At 45.6% G+C, this 27,164-nt stretch overlaps 3 protein-coding genes across 4 annotated transcripts; 1 reads left to right on the top strand and 2 right to left on the bottom strand.

The window, feature by feature from the left end:
• Positions 1 to 532: 532 nt before the first annotated feature.
• mia2 (MIA SH3 domain ER export factor 2) lies at positions 533 to 17,876 on the bottom strand (the record flags this gene model as incomplete). Its single annotated transcript, XM_079174736.1, has 26 exons — positions 533 to 1,891; positions 1,993 to 2,170; positions 2,284 to 2,336; positions 2,466 to 2,582; positions 3,138 to 3,296; positions 3,738 to 3,851; positions 3,988 to 4,073; positions 4,581 to 4,648; positions 4,873 to 4,969; positions 5,061 to 5,162; positions 5,252 to 5,322; positions 5,418 to 5,485; positions 5,721 to 5,811; positions 5,933 to 6,112; positions 6,329 to 6,451; positions 6,647 to 6,751; positions 6,879 to 6,950; positions 7,086 to 7,196; positions 7,995 to 8,066; positions 8,336 to 8,424; positions 8,578 to 8,599; positions 8,790 to 8,921; positions 11,359 to 11,459; positions 16,476 to 16,767; positions 17,042 to 17,128; positions 17,748 to 17,876. 26 exons carry the CDS (start codon positions 17,874 to 17,876, stop codon positions 1,677 to 1,679), a joined length of 2,934 nt encoding a protein of 977 aa, XP_079030862.1. The 3' UTR covers positions 533 to 1,676.
• Positions 17,877 to 18,639: 763 nt separating this feature from the next.
• gemin2 (gem (nuclear organelle) associated protein 2) lies at positions 18,640 to 21,806 on the top strand. 2 transcript variants are annotated; one of them, XM_079175369.1, is made up of 10 exons: positions 18,640 to 18,854; positions 19,220 to 19,304; positions 19,630 to 19,719; positions 20,015 to 20,074; positions 20,263 to 20,379; positions 20,510 to 20,554; positions 20,651 to 20,719; positions 20,815 to 20,925; positions 21,197 to 21,255; positions 21,471 to 21,806. In XM_079175369.1, exons 1-10 carry the CDS (start codon positions 18,733 to 18,735, stop codon positions 21,508 to 21,510), a joined length of 798 nt encoding a protein of 265 aa, XP_079031495.1. In that variant the 5' UTR covers positions 18,640 to 18,732; the 3' UTR covers positions 21,511 to 21,806. The 2 variants fall into 2 exon arrangements, with proteins under 2 accessions (XP_079031495.1, XP_079031494.1); XM_079175368.1 differs by having other exon boundaries at positions 19,609 to 19,719.
• Positions 21,807 to 22,364: 558 nt separating this feature from the next.
• Positions 22,365 to 26,816, bottom strand: pnn (pinin, desmosome associated protein). The gene is made up of 9 exons (XM_079175367.1): positions 26,683 to 26,816; positions 26,148 to 26,228; positions 25,902 to 25,973; positions 25,558 to 25,633; positions 25,325 to 25,419; positions 25,099 to 25,174; positions 24,570 to 24,725; positions 24,285 to 24,423; positions 22,365 to 24,166 (listed from the first exon to the last, which is right to left on the bottom strand). Exons 1-9 carry the CDS (start codon positions 26,793 to 26,795, stop codon positions 22,932 to 22,934), a joined length of 2,043 nt encoding a protein of 680 aa, XP_079031493.1. The 5' UTR covers positions 26,796 to 26,816; the 3' UTR covers positions 22,365 to 22,931.
• Positions 26,817 to 27,164: the final 348 nt, after the last annotated feature.

Below are 27,164 nucleotides of genomic sequence, written 5' to 3'. Positions count from 1 at the left end.
ACTCAGGAACTGGTTTGCCTGAGTAGAAAGGAGAACATCATTATTGTAATTAGTTACAACCATGGTTTCTCCTGCCCCGACATGTCCACATGTCTGATGTGGGACAAAGTCGGTTGTTTTATATATCAGGACAAATTTCCCTGTTTGCTAATCAGCCTTCCCATAATAATAGAAAAAGCTATTAAAATGCTTGTTATAAAGTAAGTCTTGTTTCCACCAACACTAAGGTGATATTCTCTAAATATACAGTATAGATTGTAGTTCCGGATTAGGTAAAGGGTTGACTATTTAACAGGGATGTTATGTCTTAAAGGATACAAAATCACATACAGTGTACAAGACTTGTAGCTTAAACAGCATACATGCTAATTTATTTTCTGAATGTTTTGTTCACCATCAATTCAAAGTTCTGTCAATGAGTTTGGTGGGGTAGTTAGAGATCAATAAAGACACATTGTGCTGTGCGTTCAAGGTTACAATAAATTAAAGTATATTTTGCAATTACATATTTCCCATATTTAAACAACGCTGTTGCATGTTGTACATACAGCAATATAGAAAACACTGATAACTAACAAATCACATTCCAATGCTCTGTTATCCTCGGTCAACACATTGAACATGAACACATGAGTGAAATACGGAGATGTCGTCAATTTGACAGTCTTTATTCATCCGTTAATAATCACTTTTTACAAAATTCACATGGGTATCATCTTCCCGGCTCTGAAGGCAGCCTCTCCTCCAGCGAGTCCGTCCAATCAGCGCTGTGAGTCGCAGCCCACTGCAGCAAAACACAAGCGGCTACGATAAGCCACTTGTTTCAAGCCTACACCATATACACAAGTCCCTGTAACATAATCAAAAGCACTGTTTGAGTTGCTGCTGTTTGAAACAACAGCTCTGTTGATGGAGACAAAGTCCTACGAATCCCACAGGGAAGCCAGGGAAATTCAGTTACGCAATTGAATCCTATTTTAAGCAACTTTCTCGGTTTACCTCTGAGTTCAAGATCATGTCAATTCAGACGCAGACAAAACAAGAGTCCAATCTTGGTCAAAACCTACGTAGATGCTAAATTGCTAGTTTTATTTAAAATGATGAGAGCAGCAAGAGTCATATCTCTTTCTGTGCCGTCGGGATGAAATGTTCACTGATGCAACACGTAAAACCCTCCGTTCTCTGCCACATACAGCATCTCTACATGCACGCATTTCAACCTTTTGGTGCCATTGAAAACATTTCTGGCATTGTCGAGCAAACAAGAAACTGTCTGTGGTTCACATTCCACACACAGACACACAGACGTACAGATGAAGCTGCTGTGATCCTGCTGCTGACACCGACTCCGCAGCAACAGGAACTACTTCACAGGGAACATAGCTGGAGGATGATAGGGCAGAGCGAGAGTAAAAGAAAGGGGGGGGGGGAGGCAAGTGACAGGATATGAGCAGAAGCAGAGAGACCGAGAGGAAGCAGACGGGCAGCAACAAAGTGGGCTAATGAAGGCTGATGGTTTCCCCGGCGCTAACGCCCCTTCATTAGATACATCCCCCTGGCTAACATGTAGATGTTACAGAAAACACGACGATGGGAAACAGCAACCTGCCATCTATCTACCGCTGAGTTCAGTTTTAACCATCACCTCGCAGCTCAAAAGGAAACCCTGGCGAGGCTCAAATGGCGTCCTCGGGCGAGGGCTCCTCCGGCGACTGGCTGTGCGGCGGGGAGGGGACGGACTGCTGAGGAGGGAGAGGACCCATGGAGGGATGTGGGTGGCCGTCGAGCAGAGGGGGGCGCATGGGGGGAGCGTAGTGAGGGCGAGGGGCAAGAGGCCCACCAGAAGGGAAACGAGGAGGGAGCATCATCCCTGGAGGGGGAGGGGCCCACACTGGAGAAGAGAGGGAAATGAGAAGAGAGCGTCAGGTTGACCGAAGACATTTTGAGATAATGTGGCACAAAAAGGTCGCGAAGATAGTCGTGACTGCTTACTCTGCATCATGGGAGGGCCCCCAGGTCCCCTGGACGGGTAGAAATCAGGAGGCGGCGGGCCATAGGGGGCCCTACGAGGAAAGGGGCCGCCCATGGGGCCCATCGGGGGACCAGGAGGGGGTGCGCCCCCGATCCTTGGGTCAGCTTCAGGGGGAGTCCTTCGATCCCCAGGACCAGACTGGTGACGCAGATATGACAAAAAGGTAAATGGTACAGAAACCAAACACACACATGCTACTCAAACACAAACACACACACACACACACACACACACACAAAAACATCTCTTACTTCTCTGTGTTCCAGATCACCAGGCCCGTGGCTGTTTTCTCTGTAGGGGCCACCTGCATTGAAATGAATGAATGAATGGAGGAAATGAGCAAACATGAACAACATGGTTCATGCGTGTTGTCTGAATATTCACAAAGGTTTGTGTTGTGCTTTTTCATTTCCATTTGTCATGGGTGACTCACCCGCCATGTCTGCAGGGTGAGGGAGTCCCGGGGGTAGACCCCTGTGTTGGAGAGGGCCCAGAGCTCCTAGGGGAGGTCTCCTGTACATTGGACCGCCTGGTTCTGAGAACATATACCCTAAGAGACAGAAAGAACATCAATATGTTATCAACAGCTCTCTGTTCCCAAAGCTCCAGCTTTGCAGTGTAATCTCAGGATCATGTGATAAATGATCACAGAGCTTCACAGACAACTGCAGTTTCCAGTGTCCAAACCTCAAAAGGCATTAAACACAACACACATTCAGCGTCATCATGCATTTGGCATGCACGTGCACACTATCCGACTTTGACTGTTGACTTGCCAAAACGCAGGTGCAACCACTGACCTCAACCATGGCTGCGGTCCATTTTAATTGATGTTATGAGCTACACCTGTGTATTGACTGCTGCCGCACTCAAACATGTCAGCTGTGGGGTCGGGTTCCCAAAACAATGTGTACGTGGCATATCAATGTGTATATGGTGTGACGCTGAGTTTTAACACAAGCATAAGTGATGGTATAATGACCATGACGAATACGATTTTTTTCCCTCCACAGTCAAATAAATTGTAATCCTCGATATGTTCATAGGCTGGTCAGGCGTTACTGATTCACTCTGTGTCTTTCTCTTTGTCTCTCCGCACACACACCTGGAGGTCCTAGGGGCCCGGGGGGGCCAGGGGGTCCTGGTGGGGGGCCCCTGCGATCCCTCTCCCATGTCGGAGAGATCGAGCCGCTGTCTGAATGAGGACCTCCGCTCCGCTCCAGCTGTCCTTGGCCACCTGGGGGCTCCACTGGACCACGAGACACTGCGGAGGAAAGGACCGGAGGAAAGGGGTCGTACCAGGGACAAGGGGGGAGAGAGAGGGGGAGGGGGGGAAGGGAAGAAGCAGAACCAATCGGCCAAAAACAAAATATCAGACAATTAGACCAGAATGAGTGCAATTGCAAGTCGGAGACAAAGAGAAACCGTCATGTCAATGTGAATGAACTGATGCGATTTTAAGACCTATCATCACGTTGCACTATTTTTCCCATTATCTTTCCAGAGCGCTAACAGCATGCCAGCATACAGGCCACGCTACTGCACACCTTTAAGCGTCGACAGTTGATCATGCTGAAGCTAGCTGGTCATCTCCAACATGCTGCAAGCGTTTACTGGTCTTATCTGGTGGAGTGTGCAGTTGCAGCTGTGTGTGTGTGTGTGTGTGTGTGTGTGTGTGTGTGTGTGTGTGTGTGTGTGTGTGTACCTCGAGGAGACAGTCTACCAGGCGGTCCGTCCATTAATGTAGGAGGAGACAGAAAAGCTCTGGTTTCAGATGCAGGTCGACCCAGAGGAGATGGTCCGTATGGGGACCGTTCAGCTGAAAGGGTGGAGGGTAGTTTGGTGAGTGCAAAGTCAAGGAAGTCTGCAGCCTACTGCTCCCAGGTTCAATAATGATGATTTAGTTTATGTGTGTGTGTGTGTGTGTGTGTGTGTGTGTGTGTGTGTGTGCTAACCTCTGAAAGGCAGCGGTCTGGCCAAGCTGTCCAAGGCATAGGGATCTTTGTCGAGGGCTTCTAGTTTAAACTGCGTGTCTGTCAGCCTGTGAACAAACACAACTAAAGTCAACACATGAGAAACATTTTCTGGACTCCAATATGTAATGTATACATTATATAAAAACAACTGAGAAAAACATATCAAACATTTCTATAGAATTCAGAAGAACTAAGTGGTGTAACTTTGAAGTTATACCACAGTTGGTGTCATGAGCCACAAAGGGGAATTGCAGGTCTACTGTTTTTCTGTGTTATCATGTAACTATCTAAAAGGAACTAAAACACCAAAGTCACACAATAATACCAACAAACTAACCGATCGAGGCGGAGGTAGGCTCCAGTGTTTCGCAAGATGAAATGACTGTTTTTGTCAAAGGAGTCTGGTCGCTTTGAAGCGAATATAGAATATATAACGAAACTGAAGGCGGGCTGACCGCCACCTACTGTAGGTTATACACGAGTACCTCAGACAACCCCAACTTCAAAGCATCCGTACTATCCCTTTAACCTCTTGTTAATGTAAGTTGGGGGGTCAGTTACTGTCGGCTTACTTCTGTCTAAAGAGGCCGTTCTCTCTCCTGATGTCCGTTAGCTCTCTGTCTGCTGCTCGGGCTGCCAGCTGCAAAATCAAGCCAAGATCAGAAACATAACATGACGTAAGTACATACATATGCAGTCGAGTGCACAACATCAAGATAAGCACTCATAAAGTGATCTAATGTCAGAGCAGATGTGTGTGTGCTGCAGTGACAGGAAAATAGGAAAACACAATAACAGCCACAACTGAATCTATTTGGCTATCAAACAAAAGAGAATACTTTATATTTTCTTTATTGGACTAACCCAGTTATTGTGAGCCTTCTTCTCATGTGCTGATATTTGAGTCTGGTAAGACTGTTTGGTTTTCTCCAGCTCCTCCTCCATCTCTCCCGCTCGTTGTCTGAAGGAAAAGGTGACGTACAGGTGAGACTCTACGGGTGTTTCCTGTGCTCACATACTGTCAATGTGTTGAGGTGACAGGGAGCAGCTACCTGTAGTTGCTCAGCTCCTCCATGGCCAACGCAATGTTTCTGTCCGCTTTACTTAACTTCTCCTGCTTCTGCATGCGCTCCTTCTCCTCCACCGTCAGCAGCCTGCAAACGCACACGTTCATCAACATCTGCTAGAGCTTGCTTTTGCTCTTTCAACTTCTCCGCACATTTAATCCTCGTGGGTCTATTACCTGTGCAGCTTGAGCTCGTTCTCTTGGTACATTTCTGTCATGATCTGGAGTTTCTGTTGTAATCTTTGGACCTGTGAAGACGAGAAATGAATCCGAAAGCAAATAAGTGTGGAAAAGCAAAATAATAAATAAAATATCACACTAATACTTAGTAGAGGGCAGCTACCTGATCTTGGTACTGCCCAGAGTCTGACTGCAGAGATGACTTTTCATTGACCAGCTCCTTGATGCTCACTAGAAACAAAAGCGCGCACACACGCGCACACGCGCACACACACACACACACACACACACACACACACACACACACACACACACACACACACACACACACACACACACACACACACACACACACACACACACACACACACACACACACACACACACACACACACACCATCAGTGACACGTCTCGTCTCTACGCTGATACCATGGAGTGTGTTCTGTATTCCAACGGTTGACTCACCTTGCAGGTCTTCTTTTGCTTTGACTTCATCGTTCAGTTTGGCAAACAGTCTGTCCTTGTCTTCATCTACAGCTTTGAGGTCTGCGTTCAGCTACACGGAACACACACACACACACACATATCAGTAGGCATTCAGTATGTAAGTGTACGGAGATGGTAAATATGAGTCTGGTTGCTCCCTTCCAAACATTCTTTCCATTAAATTAAAATACCTTAGCGGCGTAGATGAGTTTCTGGACTTTCTGGAGATGGCCCTGTGTGTCCAGAACTTCCCCTTTTCCATTTGCCTCTGCTCTACCATTGGACGTCTCCTTCTCTCCTCCTTCCTCACCTTCCTCCTCCTCCAGGTCTGAATCCCAAGCTTTCATCCTCAGCAGTCGATCTGTCAACGACTGGAAGCGTACCCGGAATTTGGTGTCAAGCTCATTTCGGACAACACAGAGTAATGTAACTGAAGCCTTCATCGATTACATCAGTTTGCAGCCTTCTTCCGTGTTATTTCTCGAGATTCCCGTTATTTGAAACCCAGGTTTTTAATAGAAATCTCAAGGTGTATTACATAGCAACTAGCCACAACATACTGTAATGAATACCAGAACCGACCGTACCGTTAAACGCTCATCCTTGTTGGCCACATCCTGCAGCATCGTGCTGTGGGCCACCTCACACCTGCTCATCTCTGCCTCCAACTCACTCACTCTCTCTGCCCAGCCCTCCACCTGCTGCCTCAACTGCACGGAGAAAGAGGAGGGAGAGGTAAAGGGGAGGATGAAGATGTAAAGAGTTCACTTAGAAAACCATGAATAGAGTATGTGATTGGATGGACTGAGTGAAACAAACTGGCTAAGCAGTACTCTCAATTCAACCATACAAAAGTAAAACCGCCTCGCTTGCTACCACGTAGTTGCAGGTGTACAGCATCCTACCTGAGCGTTGCTCTCCTGCAGCAGTGCGTTCTCCTCTCCGGCGGTTTCCAGATTCCTCTGTAGTCTGTCACTGTTCATACTGTACACTTTCAGAGTGGTGTGTGCCTAGAGACAAACAGGCAGCGACTCATTTCAAACAGGGCGGCACAGAGCAGAGGAGGGAAAGATGAAGCAGGAGAGAGGAGAGGACAGGAGTGTGACGGTAACCAGAAGAAGGGTTAGGTAAAGGTACCTGCTCGTCCTGTGACTGGAGGTCTCTGGTTTCTTCTTCAGTGGTTTTCATGCTCTCTTCAAGCAAAGCTATCTGGAAGGATAACCAAAAAAAAAATATATATATATCACACACTAATGGATTCCCATTTCTATCCAAATATCATTCTTGATTAACAATTGCAGATGTTACAGCTGGTATTGTTGGTCAGAGTGTGTGTGCTCCTACCCTTCTTTCCTGCTCTATCCTTTGTTCTCTCTGCTGGTCCAGTTGATCCTTCAGTTGTTCCAGATCCCTATCCAGCTCCCTCTTATCATGTCCTAACTGTCTGGCTTTGACCTGGAGGAGGTTCAAGAGAGAGCAAAAGAGTGAGAGAATGTGGCGGGAAGACGAAAGTCAGGTCACAGAGAAATCATTCATTCAAACATCGTGAGGCAGTTACATTTTTCAAGTTTTCACAGTAAAGCGGCTTTCATCGATGTTTCTATTATAAAAACATCTCAAATGACGACATGATCGTAATGATGACTCTACAGATGATTCTCAGCTGGTTCTCCTCTGCTTTACGGAGCTTCGTAGTGCGTTTCAGCTCTTCAGTCCACAGCTCTACTGTTCTGTTTCACTGTGTCTCTCATAGTGTCGTTTTTGGCCGCAGCAGGCTGCTGTTTTCAGCAAACAAAGCTCTAAAAACCCTCGGTGTACACTACCTGCTCAACACCAAACAGCAGACAGACACAGTAAGAGACTAGCCTGGGAACATAGAGGAGCATTTAGCAGCCAAAGAGCCAGATGGAGTAACACAGCATGACATGACTCAAAATGAATAATCATTTTGCTCCATAGCGGCTGGATGTGTGAACAAGCAACTGTTTGCTAACAGGTTTGCGGTATCAACTTGATAGGTGATGATGTGTCAATGTTGTGTTCACAGCTGGTTTCTGCTGCCCCAAGTGGCCAAAGAAATATCAGTTAATGCTGGTTTAATTAAGACAATTGGGTAAAATGTGCAAACAATGAAATACCTTGAAAATCTCAATGATTTCTTGGGTAAACCATTTAAAAGAGTACTAACTGAATAAAGTTATATCTTATAAACAATAGACACTATGCAGAAGCTCTTTTTTCTCTCTGCCTTACCTCCAGATGTTCTGTCCTTTGAGTTTGGGCCAAGACACCACTGTCCTTCAGCGTGCTCTCCAGGTCATCATACTGCAAATAAAACACAATGAGGAAATACATCTGAGCAGCATGACAAAACGTTCCTTTCATCAGGATTTAAACGTATGTTCATAACCGTCTTTAATAGCTTTGCAGTGGGAGAGTTTCTGCTTTTTGATCACATGCTTCAGACTGGGCATCTTCTAATTCAGACCATCTCCACACCATGGAAATGGAAACATATCATATGAATTTGGCCTCAGTTGGAAACACCGCGTGTTGTGTGTCAGTAGTCAGTCCGCACTGGCACCAGTACTAACCTCTTGTTGACATTTGCTGAGAGTCTCAAGGACTTTACACTTCTCGTCCAGCAGCTCCGCCACCTGCTCAGCCATCCTCCGCTCTTTACCTGAAATAAAAGGGAACACAAAGCTTATGAAAGACATTCAAATCATTGTCGAACAGATATCTGCTGAATTGTTGAATTGGCAGTGACTAGTGATGCTTTATTTCTCTCAAGTCAAAAAAATGTGATATTAAGAAATAAGCGGTGAGAACTTACTTCGATACATTCTGCTTTTGACCTGTTAAGAAATGAAAAGAAAACAACGATAGTTAAGGGATTAATCGGTTGATAGACTTGCCGACTGCAAATGGAACAAGTGTGGTCTCTTTGTGTCTATTTTTAAACTAACACTACCATCACAATGTAATATACTGCATATACAATCTGTGTGATGTTGATGCGTACAACATACATGGCTGTGTACTTACAGAGCTATAACATCTACAGGTGAACAACAGCATCGTCACCAGCCCCACCACACCGGAGACGATGACTGGTTCCCATGGCACCCCGTACAGGTCTGGCCCGGGTCTGATGTCATCAGGCAGAGACGACACAACCTGAAGGAAGAGGAGAGATCTGTTTGTTTTAGGAGCTGCTTTCAGCTAACACGAGGTGTGAGCCTTGTAAGTCTGGGAACAACAATTGGTTGGCAACCTTGTGAATTGACACAATGGGATATTTACTGTGGATATAAGAATCAGCTTCTCAGAGCTGACTGACTGCAAACTATACAATGTGAATGAGTGAAACGCTACAGATGGTTACATGCAGCCTAGCAGTCAGAGAGCAAACAAACAGCTGTTGCTTCAGTAGGTAAGGCTTCTTGTATTTATCAAACGAGCCAAACAACTGGCTTAATTCATCTCCAAGCAGTAGTTGTAGCCTTGACTACTCAGCCTTAACAGTTTCCTACACAGCTGTTAATTAGAAGGAGTAAGATAGATAGTACGTTACAAGAAATATAAATTAAAAAAACACCTTTTAGATTACAAAAAGCATGAAAGCACAAAACCTGATCAGATATACAAATGGTGCTATTAATTAACAAGCTAACGTTAGCTAACTATTACGAGCTAACTTACTAGCTGGACAATTACAAACACATCTGAAAAAAAACGACTTATACTCTCAATGTAGTCGTGACAGCTGGTTAACAGCACTGGCTCGACACACGTGCAATCAAACACGAGCTGTACAACATGTAAATCATGTACTCAGCAATAATACCGAGCAGTTTTCGATAGCTTGACAATCCGTTACGTTATGTCAGCTAGTTAGGGAATGCTAACGAAACCTGCCACATAACGTACATCCTTCACTCTCTCCACGGCGATACCGTAGTAAGCCTCCGCCGTCGCCTGGAAGTCGACCGCTTTGCTGGCCGACAGGTCGCTTGCCGTATGTTCCGCCATTTCCGAATTATCTCATTTGCTTATTATTTTAGTGATAGCTGTCATTTAAAGACTGACATTAGGAAAACAAATTGAAGCCGTCAACCGGGCTGGCGGCGATTTCACATCCTATTCACAACACCGACGCTCAAGAGTGGACCACGTCACGTTGCACGTCGTAGGGGGGGCAGGATATTGCATTCTCTCTGTAAACTCCTCGTGTAGATTCCACTAGATTAGTTTTGCTTCATAACGTGATATCAAATAAATTAAAATATATTTTAGGGATTAATTAATACACATACGTTGATTTGAGCACTCACAGGGTCATGTAGATATATCTACACCCCCGCCAGTGTAGACGGTTCACTCGCAACGTCACCAATTGTAGAATGCCACACTGGCACATCGGAGCACTTTTAAAGTGACACCAAAAGAAACAGGTGTCCCTACACTCAGTGCTCTGACGACACCGAAATGCAAAACTCTCAACGTCGTTGAGTCTTTGACAATCTCCCGAATAAATAACGTTATCATTTAAAACTTAGCACATAACGTTTTTACACAAATGCCATATTTCTCAAGCAGTTAACGACCATGTCACGTGTGCTGAGTTACGGTAGGGTTATGGTAATAACAAGCTGGTCCAAGTAGTACATGGGTGAAGACTCGACTCAGTCAGCAAATGTTTCAAAAAGTACTCACCGACCTGGCCTCGTTTTTGTCCATTTGAAACTACCACAAGACCTTTGAACACATTTGAAACGGTTTGCCTGTAGAGACGGTGGGTTGCCAGCTGGCTGAAGGTGTGTAACAGACCCCAGCACTCAGGAATGTGAGTGATGATGACGGAGCCAAAGCCAGCCTGACAGCTAAATGTCCAGGGGGAGAGTCAGGTCGACATGACACAAGTCCCGTGTCTTAAAGAACCAGACTACACAGTATGTTGACACTGAAAGATCAGCTGTAGGGACCACTGAATGTTTGTCAGAGGGTCAATTCCAACACCCTGTACACAATGATCAAAATGTAGCCATGTATAGGCCATGTGATACATGTGTACTTTTAAGTTACTTGACCAAACATGTTAAAACTGGGCCAGGCAAAATATCTGACCAAACAAAATGCACCCTGCTTTAACCCCGAGTAATAATGTCTACTACTAAACAATGTTGTGAGATGAGGGAAAAAACAGTGAAAGAACATATTTAATTAAAAAACTAGGCGAGTGTTTTTTAGTTGTTTTGTTTTTTACATTCAACTCTTTTCACCTGGGAAGAAGTGACATTTTAGATTGCTTAAGAACTGTGCTCCAATGATTTTCTGTTAGGATTTAAATCAAATGTTATGTCTTTACTGCACATCTTGTGCATGATGAAACACCCCCTCTCAAACACACACATACGTTATCTCTGTTAGTGTTATTTAATGGTGTTTGGAACGGACCTGAAAGACGACGTAGAGCGAAGAACAACCATAATGTGTTGTAGCTGTGTAGTTAGATGTCACATAACAAACATATCATATTTATATCTTTGAGCGGTTAGTGATAGTTGAGCCTACAGCCGGCCTCGATGGAGTTAAATCTGCAGATAAATCTTACCTGCACAGTAAGCCATATGAGGAGCTCCCTCGCCGCAAGAACATGAATGGTTGAGTCTTCGGCGATCTGATGAGCAAAGTCCAGAATTGGCCTCATTACCCCTGGAATTAGATTCACAAACATATTGTCACAAAGGTATATTATTCAAATTCAACTCAAAGCTTTTATCTTTAATGTATTAATATACTAGTGTGAGACTAAAATTGTAAATAATGTTCTGCATGCCATAATGTTCCAGGCTGTGTGTCGCAAGAGGAATGAGGATGCAGCAGGCTGCGTTGCATTCCTTTTTTATATCTTACTGCTTAATATCTTTGAATCATCTTTGAATCCTCCTTGATTTAGGGATACTTGAGTCATCCATACCTTCCAGTGGCTGTGGTGATGCTGACTGAATGTGAGGACGGGACTCAGGGGGCACTCTCTCTCCTTCACTTGTTTTTCCCTCCTCTCCCCTTTCCTCATCCTCGGTCACCCTCTCTTTTGCTGTGTCTCCACTCAGTCCTCCACCTTTCTCTTTATCCAGCCCCACCCATTCATCTCTTGGAGTGTTGCTATCCAGCCCCACGGAGGAGTCCTCCTCAGCGGGCGTCTCCTTATCTTCGCTTTGAGCTGAACAGGATTCTCCGACACAGCTGACCCCGGCTGCATTTAACAGGGAACACACATGCAACTCTGATTGAGATCATAGCAAGTCAAACCCACACTTGAATTCAAATATCAAAGTAACTTAAAGAAAATCTTTGAGGCCATGAAAATACTTTGCTGGTTTGTGCTGCTGATGTCTGATTCACCTGTGCTGAAAGTCTCTCTCACTCTTGCCAGCAGCGTTTCTAGCTTCTGAAGTGCGATGAGCGTTCTGGTCTTTTCCTTGTCCTCCCTTGGTGCGTCCGCGAGCCTCATGCTGGGAGCCACCAGTGCCTCCTTGTGATAACCCAAAAGTCTCTCTATATCCAGCAATATGGAGTCGTCGCCATCGGGGTCATCGGTTATGGTTCCCGTGCTCCCTAACACGTAATCCAGAAACTGCAGCTTGTGTCGCCCGAAGAGCTCCGTCAGAACGGTCGCCTCGTCTGCGCTCATGTGGGCGAGGAGGCTCTTGTGGTGTTCGGTGAGGGTTTTAGTCTGGAGGGGGCTTTCTGCGGGGTGAGAACGCATCTGCGTTGGGGACGGAGGTGATGTCTGGGTCTCTGAGACAGGAGGAGAAGGCTGCGGCTGCTGCCGTGACACGGTGATCGGAGAGTCTGAGTGCAAATCTTTAACGTAAACCTGACTCGAATCAGTGGTTGAATCCAGTTCTTTCACAGGAGGGGGAGAGGCTTGCACCTTGGATGTCTCGCCCGTGTCAGAACCCAAACTCGGTGCAGACTCTTTGGATCCCTCAGTTTCGGTGATGGGCGATTTGAAAAAGCTAAAGGCGCTTTTGAAAAGGCCGAACGCTCCTCCACTTCCAGGCTCTCCTATCCCTATATCGTGACCACCAGACGGAGCAGATAGCACAGCCGGGCTTTCAACGGGGTCAACGGACACAACCGGAACCTCCATGCCTCCGTCTGTCCTGAAATCATCATGCTTTGCGTTCATCTCCCTCTCTTCCCTGTCAGTGTGCTCCTCTGTTACTATCTTATGATCAGAGTGTACTTGCTCTGTTTCCTTCTCAGGGGAAACCCATTTGCTGATGGTTTCAGAGTCTTCAAGCTCCGTGTTGTGGGCCTCACTGGAATGCAGCTGATCATCTTCTGTGTTCTCAGTTGTCTGGCCAAGTGAAAGTGGATTAGCGCTCTCACCTGAATGTGGCAAACAATTGCTTTTCCCCTCGTCGGCCATGGCACCATCATCTCTTTTCTCTTCCTTTTCTTCCTCCACCTGTATTCCATCCTCATCCTTCTCCAGGCCTTCAACTGGTACCGGCTGACTCGCTCCTGTCCTGTCTGCTAATATTTGATCATTGTCGGCCACTGGATTTTGCTGTCCTGTCTCCATTGCCCCTCCCTCTATTGAGCTCAACATATTTGCAGGATCATTTCCATCTCTGTCCCGCACAAATTGGTCTTCGCTAGCTTCAGAACAAAGCTCATTGGAACATTTAAGGGTCACGTCTTCGTCTTTGTTCCTCCTCAAACGCTCCACATTCTCCATTTCCTCAACCTCCTCTTTCATTTCACCCCTGACCTTTTCTTCCTCTCTCTCCTCCTCTTCCATCTGTGGGCTTTCGGTCCGGCTCTTTTCAGTCTGCGTGGACGGTTTGGAGAACACCAATTTCGAGCTGTTCTCGTCTTGTGTCTCTTTCCTGTCGCTCTCTGTCTCTGGACTGTCCGTGTCTTTCTTAGCCTGAGGTAAAGAGTGGAGGCTGTTTTCCATCTCTTCCTCAAAATTAGACTGTGCTTGTTTTTCTTCACCCTCTTTAGTCTCTTGTTTCTTTACTCTTTCTACCTCCTTCAACTCCTCCCTTTCCTCCGCTTCTTTCAATTCTTCTACCTCCTCCTGCTTTTCCTCTTTTAACTGTTCTATACTCTGCTGCTTCCCCTCTTCCTTTAACTTCTTAACTTCATCCTGTTCCTCCACTCCCTTTATCTCCTTCTGCTTATTCTCCTCCTTCATCTCCTCCATCTCATCCTTCTTTTCCTCTCCATTTGAATGCTCTTTCCCCCCCCGCTTTTCCTTTAACTCCTCAATCCCTTCCTGTTTCCCCTCTTCCTTTATCTCCCTCACTTCCTCCTGTTTCCCCTCTTCCTTTATCTCCCTCACTTCCTCCTGTTTCCCCTCTTCCTTTATCTCCTTCACTTCCCCTTGTTTCCCTACTTCCTTCATCTCCCTCACTTCCTCCTGTTTCCCCTCTTCCTTTATCTCCCTCACTTCCTCCTGTTTCCCCTCTTCCTTTATCTCCCTCACTTCCTCCTGTTTCCCCTCTTCCTTTATCTCCTTCACTTCCCCTTGTTTCCCTACTTCCTTCATCTCCCTCACTTCCTCCTGTTTCCCCTCTTCCTTTTTCTCTTTCTCTTCCCCCTCTTTCATTATCTCCTCCACTTCCTTCTGTTTCCCTACTTCCTTTATCTCCTTCATTTCCTGCTTTTTCTCCTCTTCCTTTATTTCTTTTACTTCCTGCTGTGTCTCCTCTCCCTTCAACTCTTCTATCTCCCCCTGCATTTCATTTTCTTTTGACTCCCCCACTTCCTCAGTCTCTGTTCCAGAGCCGATAGCTGACTTGAGACCACGTTCATTCAAAATGTATTTCTCTAACTCAACTGTCTCAGTTTGAACTGGCTGGAGGTTGTTTTTGTCGCTATCTCTCTCAGTTTCTTTAACACTTTCCTTTAGCTCGTGTGCATCACCAACACTTTGAGTGGACCTCTGTTGCATATGTGGAGACACAGAGTCCTGATGTGCAGTGTTTTCAATCTCTGTTGCGCTCTCATTGGTGGAACGCGTTCTTCTGTCCTCCTCTGAGGCACTTTCAGACGTACTGTCAGTACTTTTATTAGTAGAACGGGATGATCCAAACTCCTGAGAGCTGCCCTCAACAGCCTCCCCCTCCTGTCCTATCTCACCCTGAAGTGTCTCTGTTTCTGTGCTATCACTCACAGCTCGTGAATCTGAACTATCATCATTAGTTTCTACACTGTGAGAAGGTAGAGGCTCATCCTCATTGGAGACTGCTTCATTTCTCTCCTCAGCTGTGCCCGACGACAACAGAGGCTGACTCTTTCCACCGCTCTCTCTGCCGCCTTGACTTTTTTCTGCTGAGTCATCAGTCCGGGTCGTGAACATTTCTGGGTGAAGGACATCTGTCTCTGCGTCATTCCCTTCACCTTCATGACTACTCGCACCGATTCTAACCGCATCGGTGGATTCTTGTGTGTCAGTCTGATTTGGGATCCCGGCCCCTTCCTCAACCACGTCCTCTGTTTTGTCCTCCTCAACCTCGCCTACAGATTGCCCCACGGAGTTTAAATTCAAATCCACAGAACTGAAGTCAGTCCCAAAATTGATGCCAGATTGTGTTTCACTCTTGTCTCTTCCTGCCTCTCTGTTTTTAACCTCAGCCTCACTTTCTATTGATTTGGACATCTGATGATCTTCACCCTCCATTTCTGCAGATTTCTCTTTCTTGCGATCAACTGAAACATTGTCTTCCTCTTCTTTCTTACTGCTGTTGAGCATTGAAGACATTCCACCTTCAGTGTGGGACGTTTTCTCTAACTCGGTCTGAGGAGAAATGTCTTCTAGGTCGACCTCGGATGCTGCATCTTCAGGTGAGAAATGATCCTTGCTGCTGTCTGAAGTACCTATATCGTTATTATTAGTGTCAGCATTGACTCGGATCTCTGGTGGGACATTTTGGTCTTTCGGCGTTTCTTCCACCTCTGATTCATTGCCAGTCTCTGTCCCTACCTCCTCTGTCAGTGCACGTTGAGATTGACTGGTATTCACATTCTCTGAGCCTGTCGGATGTTCTAAGGTTTTGTCCTCTTCTGTCTCCTTAAAACCACTTCCTGCACTCTCAACAACTTCCCTCTTGTCTTTCCTAAAACCTAAAATGTCCCCGATCCCCACATCAAACCAAGAACCAGACGCCGGTTGTTCTTCCTCTTCCTGGATTGTCTCCTTGGACTCTCTTTCAGGCGTTGTCTCGTGCCCTGACTCCTGATTGTTCAGGCCGAACCCCAGCGTGCTTGACAGTCCGCTTCCCAGCCAATCCAATGTCCCCTTCTCTTTCCTCTCCTCTTCGTGTAATTGGCTGCCTTCCAGGTCCAGAGACATCTTCCTACTCCTGAATCTCTCTGCTGGTTCTTCGTCATCGTCTCTCTCTTCATCTCGCTCTTTTTCTGCCGTTTTTGTCTCTTCTCCAAAGCCAAGCCACCCAGTCATGGTTGATGTAAAATAATCTGCATTTTCTGTGTCTTCTTCTCTACTTTTCACAGCGTCGTCAGGTTTTCCTTCTCCTCCCAACCCCAACCATCCTGTCACAGACGAAGCTACAGAAGCTTCGGCCTGCCTCTCTGTTCCCTCGTCTTTTTTCCCTGCTTCAGCTAAACTGCCGGCTTCTTCCTCTTTAGCCAGACCTAACCATCCTGTCACTGAAGAACCGAGCCAGGAGGAGGATGGGGCAGACCCACCTTGTTCCCTCAGAGCTGCAGGAGTCTCCCGCGCTCCCTCGAGAGTCCCAGCACCGCCGTCACCAGCACTTTTGTTTTCGTCCTCTTCTGCCGATGTGCCGTCAGCTTCCTGTGCCGAAACTGTAGAGGGATCTTCAGATGTCGAAGGACTTTCAGCGCTTGTGTCATCCGGGTATGGAGATGTTTGGGTGGTTTCGGACTCCTGGTTTTTCTGATCAACATCAGCATCACCATCCAAATGACTGGAGTCAATGGGGTAACCAAACTCATCCATGCAGAAGAAATCAGATTTCTGAATGAAGAGAGGAAATGAGAAATAACAGATTCAACATTACTACTATACGTATATATATATATATATATATATATATATATATATATATATATATATATATATATACATATACTACTATAGCAACTACTAATTTGGTGTTAAATACTGTACCATATCACAGTCTACCATTCTATTGTATTTGATAGCAACCATGTGCTTTAGTCTTTATGAAAGAGAATGATTTGACCAAAGCCTATAATCTGAAGAGATACTGAAATCAAAGCCTATTCACCTGTGTTTCCAATACTTTCTCCATAGCAGCGTAAACCAGCTCCTCTTGCACCGCTTCCTTCGGGAAATAGCCAAACTGTTTGTCAATCTGAAAGCAAAAGGAAGCAGAGTTCTGTAACGCCACGACAGCGTTATAGACAAATGGAGGGAAGGAGCACACGGCAATCAAGAGGAGAGGAAAACAAGAGACTGACAAAGATGATGAAGCGCATTTTTCATAAAAGGCCACTCAATGCAGGAGCAGGTTTTGGAGCATTTGTCAGGTCACCAAGGTTTAAAAAAATCTCTGCGAGGAATGGTGTAGTGTGGGTCATTACTTTAAGAAGAATAATTTACATCTTAATCAATAATTAAATGTCTTAAAAGCAGAGCAGTTCTTATACAGTGGATGTGTGAAGTGATTACAAAATAAAAGACTCACAGGTAGGTAGTGATGTTGGGTCAGCACATTAATATGTTAGTGTTTACAGTCATCCACTCATTCGGACTGTTTTCGTACATAATTACACGTTGTATGTTGTATAAATGAACTGGAGTGCTCTCACAGACATTTGTTGTTTATCAGGTACAGTGTTACCATGACTGAGCCAATCAGTGCTGAGAACCCTGAACTCTCTGTATTATAATCAGGACTAATGTCTTCAATCTAGAACCTCACACGAGGGACTGTTTAAATGGAGAGAAAGAGATGGAGCTATCAGACTCACACTGCCTGCCCAGAGGTCTTCTCTCTTTCCGGTCAGTTTGTGGTAAACAAAAATGGTGTCCCCTCGTCTGAAGCTCAGGAAACGGCAGTCCTCGCCATGGTGGTCCCTGGTGGCCTGCACTCTGCTCATCAGGCCTGCACACACACACACACACACATACGATTAATAACGATTAAAATGAACAAACAAACAAAAAACATAGATTACCATCATAAAGAAAGAAAATACAGACTTAATTAGATAGAAACCATATCATAAACTACAATATCATAATTTAAAACTTACTTTGACACTCAGAATCTCCACAGATCTTGTAGTCAGACAACAATCCCAGACTGAAGTGAGGTAAAATCACAAAAACTATGCCTGTACCCCACAGGATTCTGCATGACTGTGAAACAGCCATTCTTGTTGTCTTAACAGGTCTGAATCAAGAGGAAATGTCCATACTAACTCCAAAAGAACTGCGGCCAGTTGTGCTGGCAAGTGGACATTGCCTGTAAGCTGTTGCTGTCATCAATACCCAATGGTAAATGAGAACGCTGAGATAAGATAGAAGGCGAGCATGAGGATAATCATTAACATACAAGAGCTGTTTAGCAATACAGCATTATCTGGACACTGGTCAAAGGTTTTTGTTATATTTTATTTCAGTTCAATATTACAGAGGAACTTCTAAAATGGTCATTTCCCCGTGAACTAATTTTTTTTTTTAAACATGGCAGCTGATTATTATTTTTGTCAGACTACGTCGTGGACGTTTTGTGGACTTCAGCCTTTCTCTAGAAATATGACAACTCGTGCCGCGTTCACGTCACCATAACAACCAACGCCGCGCACAGAGTTAACGTCATCACTCCGCGCTTCCAATCAAGATGGCTTCCTAGTTTCACACGTTATACCAACACAGGCGCTTGATTCACACTTGGCAACAACATTGTAGCTCGCGCGTCTCGACAGACATTCGCTTTCAATTGGTTTCAAAATGAAGTCGGACGTGGAGGAGTTAATGCCGAGGCTGCTGCCCGTTGAGTTTGGAGCCGCTGCAGAGGACCTGGACCTGAATGGACCGCCGAGAAACCCCCGCGAGTACCTCCGACAAGTCCAGTGAGTTCACCTCAAATAATTCCTATTTATTTCCGCGTGCACAGTGACAGAAATAGGGTGAATCCCGTGTGCTACACCGATGCTACCACCGGAAAAAAGTGTACAAATGGTGGATAATAGCGAAGCTCGTCAGCTAACATTAGCTAGGTTCATGTACCTAAAGAAAGTCAGACAGCAGAGTTGTATTGTGACAGCCAGTGTTACAATATATATTGCTTTATGCTTCCATGTCCACGCTTTGTTCAACTCTACTCCCATAAAAATATGGATTTTTTTTTATGTGAGTAGAGTACATGAGGTGAACCAGCCATGGGCTTGAACGTTATATATGTTTCATGTTATACTTATAATCTGTTCTTCGTCAGGTTGGAGGCCTCACTGTGCCCAGAGGTGGTGGTTGCTCAGATTGACCCCAAGAAGCTGAAGAAGAAACAAACCATTAATGCCTCTGTGAGTAACCGTGCACACTGAGGCGCGTCGTATTAAATGAAACACTGAGTGCATAAACATACAGTGCAGTACAGATCTTAATGAGGCTCTTTCATGTTATTTGTGCTGTTTATTTGAGTAATTTTAAGGTTATATTTAAGAATCATCAGCTGAAGTGTTGTGTTTTTCAATATACAAATCCAATCCCTATTTTATCTGTACACCAGACTGCTTGTGTAAAGTATAAAATGAGTTTCAAGGACACACGGATGATGGAGGCGGGTGTGAGATCACGTGGGATTGGAACTGTATTCCACTCCTTCAGGTCTCCGTCTTCTGTTTGAAGGTGGCGGGTTGCCGTGCTGCTCCGGAGGGGTTCTCCCCCAGCCTCAGTTGGCAGCAGCACCAAGTCGGCAACTTCTCACATGTCAGACAGGTAAAATAAAACCCAGAAGACATCTTTCAGTACTTTCTTTCTTTGTTTGCCAAACACTGTATCACATGTCCATTATAAATAACCAAAACCGCAAAGCAATGTCTGGAAACCCTTTGTTGAGCTGTCTAATCACTGAAGGTATTGTGTTCTCTGCTAGAAAGGTGTAATCCATGTCACGGGATGATCAAATAATCTTACTTGGCTATGTGTTTAAGTGCGTTGCAATGATGCTCTTTAAATACAACAATCCCTTTTCACAATCAAACTATTTGTGGGTTCTGCCTTTTGCATTCAGAGCATCACAAAGAACCGGGATCACTGGAGCAGCAACATTCTGGACGACGACGTGCAGATGGTGAGGAGATGGCGTGTGGCCGCAGAGTTCATTCCATGGTTACAAGTGCAAACTGATCACCAGCACATTTGAGGTGTCACCTCGAGAGCATCCGTTTGTGTGTTTGAGAAGAATACTGATCACTAGAAACGCATGCATTTGGTATAAATTCACATTTGTGTGTGTGTGTGTGTGTGTGTCCCCGACAGCCAGAGCTAACGGATGAGGAGGGCTGGAAGAGGTTTTGTTTAGGAGAGACGGTCTATGCGGGCGCTTCATCCGGCCAAACAGAAGCCGAACCAGAGCCGTTACTGGATTACAGCAAGGTTGTATGAATGTGATAAAATGACTCATTTATTGAACTATTGTCATTTTCATTTTAATTTGATGGTCAGGTAATGGGCTAAATTCATAAAAGAATCTTTCTATGATAATGAAACGTGTGTCTGTGCTCAGGTGGGCTACCCTCCCTTCCTCACCATTGTCAGCAGACTGAACCAGGTGAACAGCCTCCTCCTTCACACACGTAGCTCACATTCTGAAAACCAATCCAGCCGTCTGATTACTAGTTCTCTCTCTCTCTCTCTGTGTCGTCAGTCCACAGTGCTGATGGTGTTGGAAGTTCTAATCTGCTGGTTTGAGGAACACGAGTTTGTTCCACAGTTGGTGAGTTCAGTTCGTTAAGTCACGCCGCGTTTTTTCCAACTCCTCATGTGACACCATGTTGTTGTGCGCCTGTGCCACCCGTTTGCCTGCCGTAGGGTCGCTGGTTGTACGCGTTGTTGGCCTGCCTGGAGAAGCCTCTGCTGCCCGAATCCCACTCCTCCATCAGACAGCTGGCCAGGAGATGTGCTCAGCTCCGCAGCACACTGGTACGACTCTACCAATGTGTCTGCTGCTCCCACAGCTCCTCTGTATTTAAGTGGAAAATCTACAAGTTGAATTCATCTCTTTGGTGCTAAAAGCTCCCCGCTGTGGTGTAGGTGGTAGCTTATAGTGTGTCCTGTCATTGTAGCTCTCACAGCTCCTGCCAGAAACAATGAATCCGTAATTCCAGTAGAAATACAACCTTGTATTTTCTAACGTGTACTATTCACAGCGAGGACTGTTCCTTCTTTAAATTTTGCTTTTATGATTCCACAGGAGAGTCAAGAGGACGAGAAACTACCTGCCCTCAACCTACTCATCTGTCTTGTTGCCAGGTATCTACCACTGAGGTCACATGACATTTAATACATGAGGGCTGTCTGCAATCGTTGGTCATATTAAATCCAACGCAAAGAGAGAGAGCTGTCAAGAGTTTGTGGTCCTACCAGTATCTTGTTTATACAGAGTGATTATACCAACATATTACAATTTGTGTTTATATATATATACACACATAACATGCAGGCTCTGCGCCGTTTCTTTCCTGCAGATACTTTGAGCAGAATGACCTGGCAGACCAGCCGGAGTGAGCTCAGGGTTGAGTAGGAACAGGTGGCATCCCGCCAGATGACAGTGACGCAACATAAGGACAATTGAAGATGGAGACTCTTAAAACCAGCGGAGAGAACGTTCAAAGCACGCAGCAGTGCAAACAACCACAGAGAGCTGCGGTGAAAGTTCAGGACATCAAACGATCTGGATCATGAACTCATAACCGGGATTATTTCAATTAATTTGTGTCTCTGCTGACAGGACAACAATCAAAGCAGGAGATGGTTATCATTTTTTGATTCTTTGTAAAGTTACTTTTTTTCTATTAAACAGATTTACTACTTATGAGGTCATTGTTATTGGTCATAAAGCACTTTCAAATATAGTTGCCAAGATCAGCAACCATGAAATGTGATTATTACAAGGTGTGTTGTGACTTTATACTTCACACAAACTATCTTAGAGGTCAAAGGAGTGTTGGGGCTTTGAAAAGAGCAGTTAGCTGTTCAGGTCTCTGTTAGAGCTGTGAAAATATACTAAATATAAATCACACACACACACCGTGCTGGTTCTCCGGTTTCTCCTAACTGGGGCATGCTGACAGTCATCTACTGTAGGTTACACACTGACTGGATAAGCACCTCATAGAAACCTACTTCAAAATATTCAAAGTATCTCTAATTGTGGGGATCCTGCTTTTGTTTTTACTGCATTTTAAATGAATTCTTTGTTTGACTGTTGGAGAGGTCATCTTAGACTCTGGGAAATTGTAAAGGGAATTTTTTTTATTTTGACATTCTACATACAAATTATATAAAAAAAAAAAATTGATTTAGTCGATAGTGAAAACAGTTACAGCCCTAAAATGACAAGAATTACACCACACGTCCACTAATATCTCACCTTTAATTTGAAGCAGATTTTTGGTACAAAAAAATGGAAAAAACATTTTCAAAAACCAGCATTTGAGCTAAATCACACATGTACCAACATGATGAAGGTACAAGGGCCTTGACATTGAGCAAACAGTGGAAATAGATGAACAGCGTTGTCATGTCAACTTGTAAACACTAGCGTACGTTAATGTTACTGCTACAATAACCACCATTAGCCCAGCCTGTGGCATTATGATTAGGATGGAAACCTGTTAACATTCAACACATAGCGCCACAAAGACCTTTCTAGAACCCAGATGTCAGGACGAAGATCAATGACAGGACTAAATCACACCTGTTTAGTAAGGCGTCCAGTTTACATTTCTTTTGCCAAGTAAAGGTAACATTAACATCCACCGTTTAATTCCTTTTTGACATCAACTCTCGAATCCCTACACTGAGAAAAAAAATCATGTTAAAACCTCAGACGGCCGTCGTGACATTTTGAGAGACAATGCTAGTTTAAAAACTTTTCATGTGTCATTAAGCAAATAGTTGATTTCCCCTCAGTGGTTTCCACCCGATCAGCGTCTCTTGTCCTTCCTGTCTCTATCTTTATGCTCCCTATCGCTCCGGGACGACCTGCCCCTCCCTTCATCGCTCCTCTTCTTCTTCTCCTTCTCCTTGGACCCCTTTGAGTCCCTCCCTCCTCCGCCGCTCCCTCCTCTCTTGCGGTGACTTTTCTCTTCTCCTTTCTTCCGGTCCCTGGCCCTGTCAGACGGCCTCCTCTTGCGCTTGCCGTCATCTCGGTTGCGACTTCGGCTGCTGTTGGACGATGAGGACGAGGAGGATGAGGACGAAGAGGAGCGGCTGGATCCTGAGGACGAGGAGCTTCCGCTGGAGGAGGAGCCGGAAGAGGAAGAGGAGGAGCTTTTACTATGACTGCGGCCCTTCTTTGACTCCTTTGCCTTCTTCCTCCCTCTCCCACTGCCGCCGTCCTCCTTAGAGGGTGCGGGGGTGATGCTGGGGGCCTCCTGGGAATTGGGCAGTTTTTGGGGAGCTTCGTCCCCCGGTTTCTCCTCCACGGCCTGTTTCTCTGTTGCCGTGTTCTGGACCTCAGGGCCAGGGATGATGAGGATATCCTGCCCAGGCTCCGTGGAGGCTGTTTGGGGTTCTGGGTTTGGAGGGGATGCCTGGGTGTCAGAGGGCTTTACTGCCGGCTCCCCTGCTGTGTGGCTGAGCTGGGGCTGGTGACTGGTGTCTGGTGCTTCTTGGCTGGCTGCGGTTGGTTCAGAGGACTGGGTGTCCTGGGTCTTCTCCGTTTGGAGGTCTGTGGGCCCCTGCTTACTGTCTGCTTCTTCCTCATTGCCCTTACTCCTGTCCAGCTGCTCTGGCCCGCCCTCCACCTCCTCTGACCCCGGACTTGCTTCCTTCTCTCCCTTCTCCCCTCTGTCCTTTACATCTTTAACCCCCTCCTCTCCTACCTTCTTCCCCTCACTCTCCTCCTCAATCAACTCCATCATCTCCACCTCTTTCTTCAACACTTCCTTCTTCCCTTCCTCCCACTTGTTGTCCTTCTCTTTCACCTTTCTATCCCCCTCCCCCTCCTCTTCCTCCTCCTCCTCCTCTTCCTCCATCTCTGCATCCCCCTGGTTACCTGTCACCTTGACTACCTGACCCGCTGGCTTACCCTCCGCCGAGTGGTCCATCCCTGTTGCTGCCGTGTTGCCATCCTGGTCGCGGTTTGGTTGCCTCCGGGGGCGGGACTCCATCTTGCTGAGGTGTTCGGCAAAAGCCTCACGCCTCTCCTCAAACACCGCTGTCCAGAAAACAGAACCGAATAGCCACAGAGGTTACAAAGTGATAAACACACAAGTCTTCTTCAAGTACAGGAAACACATGGAAGAGATGCTTCTGACGAGAAGAAGCCCACTGACCATTTAGTTTCTTGGTGGAGTCATCGAGGAGTTTCTGTGTGGCGGAGCACATTTTTCCAGGTACGTAGAAGAGGTGAGGCTTGGTCTTGGTACGAATGTATTTCACCAGACGATTGTTGTGGCTGGTCCACTCCTCTTGCTGACAGAGGAGGAAAGAAAAGGTCAAATACAATTCTGTCAAAGTACAAACTGTCTCCAACGGTTTTATATGCAATCATAACAAAACATAACACTATATCTAAACATTCATCTCCAAATGCAAACAATCTACTGGTATTTTCTTACCAGCTGCGCTAATTCCACTTTCTGCTCCAGCAGTCTCAGCTCAGTCTGTTTGGTTCTCCTCTCTTCAAACAGCCCCCTCTTGTCACTCTCCACCTTCTTTTTCTCAGCCTCAGCCTGAACCTCAAGCTTCTGCTCGATCTCTGTACGACGCTTTTGCTGCAACAGCAGAAGATGGACGGAGACGGGATGAGTTCAAGAGGAAGATAAACAGTTTTATTGAGTGGTAATGTGCCAGCAGTAAAACACCATGGCCCTGCCGACATCCATTACTTTTACAATCAGAGCATATATATTAACCAAATGTTTGTCTGGTTTCAGTGACAGATTAGCTAAAAACCACCATCTAAGTCAGCCAAAGCATAATTAGATAATATTTCAGGGGCATATCGTTATCTTTGCGCTGTGGATGAAATAAGCTAATACCAAGAACGATTTGAATTGATATCTATGAACTATTCAGGAAGTGGCTTTATTTGCTTTGCCTGCCCTCCCCAGTGGCCAACAGTTCACTAGGACAGATGTTCCTCACCTTCTCTGTGGAGACGTGGGACTCTTGTTTGAATTTCTGCAGGGTCCCCATCAGCAGGCCGAACATGCGCCGATTCCTGAACGAGAGCACAAACCCACCATCACACACGACTGCCAACTTTCAGCTGTACAATGATCTTTAATGCCATTTATATTTACCCAATTTCTGTGTTTGTTGGTGAAATTTAACAAATGTGAGCATAAATATGACAGTGGTGCAGGCCTACCTCTGTTTGCCCCTCTCATCCATGGTTTGATCTTGAATGAGGTCTCTGCGTGTTCTCTCCTTAGAGGTAGCTACTACAGACGACTGCAACGCCGGCTGAGGGAAGAAGAAAACACAACGGAGAGAAACCCATTCGTTAGGTCCGTTTGTCTTCAACAACACTGAATATCTTAGCTTCTTCAAACCATATGAACAGCGCCACCAACACAGAAGAGATCACCTCTTCATTCTTACCTTTTTGACGTCGTCATCATCCTCGGCGTCGCTGTCGTGACGCGCGTCTCTCCTGGCCCTCTGGTCCCCCGCCAGCCTGCAGACACGCACAAAGAGATAAGACACCCAGAAATACTCCACACATTCTACGTAAACGCAGCACGCTGACAGCTAAGACTCACATCTGTCAGAACACACAGAATCAAAGTGATTCAATCACTTAAAAAACACTGGTGTGATCTGAACACAAGTTACAAACCCCCCCAGAAAGACTGCACCACAGACCCTCCGAACACATGGTGAATGTTGTATTTATTTGAGCTGTGTTCAAATGAAATGCACATTGAAAAACATTTAAATCTCACCTCAGCAGGGCTCCTTCGATGTCCCTCTGCTTGGCCGGGGGGCCGCTGCTTCCCATGTCTGAGAGACTACGCCTGGGAAAGGACAGCGACACAGCGGTTAGACTTTAAAACAATCAATCTGATTTTCAATTTTTTTCAAATTCAAATGTGGTCGCTTGCACGCCGTCCGAGAGCACACCCAGAGTCTAACACCGTCTGAATGAGCATACATGTTGTTGAATGCAGCCGACTGGAGCACCGCGTTACCTGAGCAGGTTCACTCCTCTGCCTCTACCTCCACCGGGGCCTGCCATGGGGCCGCCGCTGAGCCGACGGATCTGACCCGGTCTGTGAACACAACCAGAAACAACGTCAGTCAGTCCCGAGAAACATGTTGGTATCGCATTCTTGGTAATGATATAGCTACTTTGTTGGCAGCAGAGACATTTGGTAGAAGTAACAAAACGGGTAGCGTTTTATCTGGAGTGACACCCGCACGACGCATGCAGGGCCTTGCACGGTACGCGTACTGTGGTATTCCACTTCAATATTAGGATTAAAGTATTGATATTTATGAGTTTTGTGTGGCTAAACTATCCGTTTGGACGCAGCTAATGCGACCGTGTGTAGGTTCCACAAGCACAAAATAATGTACGGAGGTGGTAATGTTTGCTAACTAGCTAACCGACTCATGTTAGCAAATGTTGCTAGTCATTTGAATGCTAGCAATTTTGGTTAGCTCACCACGAGTAATACACCAAAAGCAAAAACATAAAAACACTCGGGCTCTTTCTTCTTTTACCTTGATTCATTGGGATCACGTCCCGTTAATTTACGAATATTATCGTCCACACTTTTCAAGCTTTCCTTTGCTTTTTCGAGCTGGTCCTGCAAGCTCCGCACTACCACCGCCATCTTGCCAACCAGTTAGCGCGAATCACGTGTTGTTTCTTCTTCTTCTTCTACCGTCGCTCGCTCTTCTTTTTTTCTTCGGGCGTGGCTGCGGAGATGCGAGGTTGTGGCGCAGTACCGCCATCTGCTGCTCAATGGTAACAGAGTAAACATATTAGATGTAAAAATGCACAATATATAATATGAAATAGAATAATATTGAATTAACTAACTAGTTGTGCGAAGATTTAACCAAACAACAGAGTAACAGTGTTATAGTTGTGTGATTGATCTGGCCAGAGGTGATTTATTATAAAGTCTTATTGCAGAGGGCAGGAATGTTCTCCTGTATCTGCCCCTGTGACAGCGGAGCTGGATCAGTCTGTTGGAGAA

Source organism: Pholis gunnellus (genome assembly GCF_910591455.1).
Source record: "Pholis gunnellus genome assembly, chromosome: 15".
NCBI lineage: Eukaryota > Metazoa > Chordata > Actinopteri > Perciformes > Pholidae > Pholis > Pholis gunnellus.
This window is presented reverse-complemented; position numbering and strand designations above follow the sequence as displayed.

Excerpts from the sequence above, each read along its gene's own strand:
- gemin2 (XM_079175368.1), top strand. The coding sequence starts at position 18,733 with ATGAAGTCGGACGTGGAGGAGTTAATGCCGAGGCTGCTGCCCGTTGAG. Across the intron at positions 18,855-19,219 it reads GAGTACCTCCGACAAGTCCA|GTTGGAGGCCTCACTGTGCC; the intron begins GTGAGTTCACCT and ends GTTCTTCGTCAG. Across the intron at positions 19,720-20,014 it reads ACTTCTCACATGTCAGACAG|AGCATCACAAAGAACCGGGA; the intron begins GTAAAATAAAAC and ends TTTTGCATTCAG.
- pnn (XM_079175367.1), bottom strand. The coding sequence starts at position 26,795 with ATGGCGGTGGTAGTGCGGAGCTTGCAGGACCAGCTCGAAAAAGCAAAG. Across the intron at positions 26,229-26,682 it reads CGTGATCCCAATGAATCAAG|ACCGGGTCAGATCCGTCGGC; the intron begins GTAAAAGAAGAA and ends TTGTGTTCACAG. Across the intron at positions 25,420-25,557 it reads ATGATGACGACGTCAAAAAG|CCGGCGTTGCAGTCGTCTGT; the intron begins GTAAGAATGAAG and ends TTCTTCCCTCAG.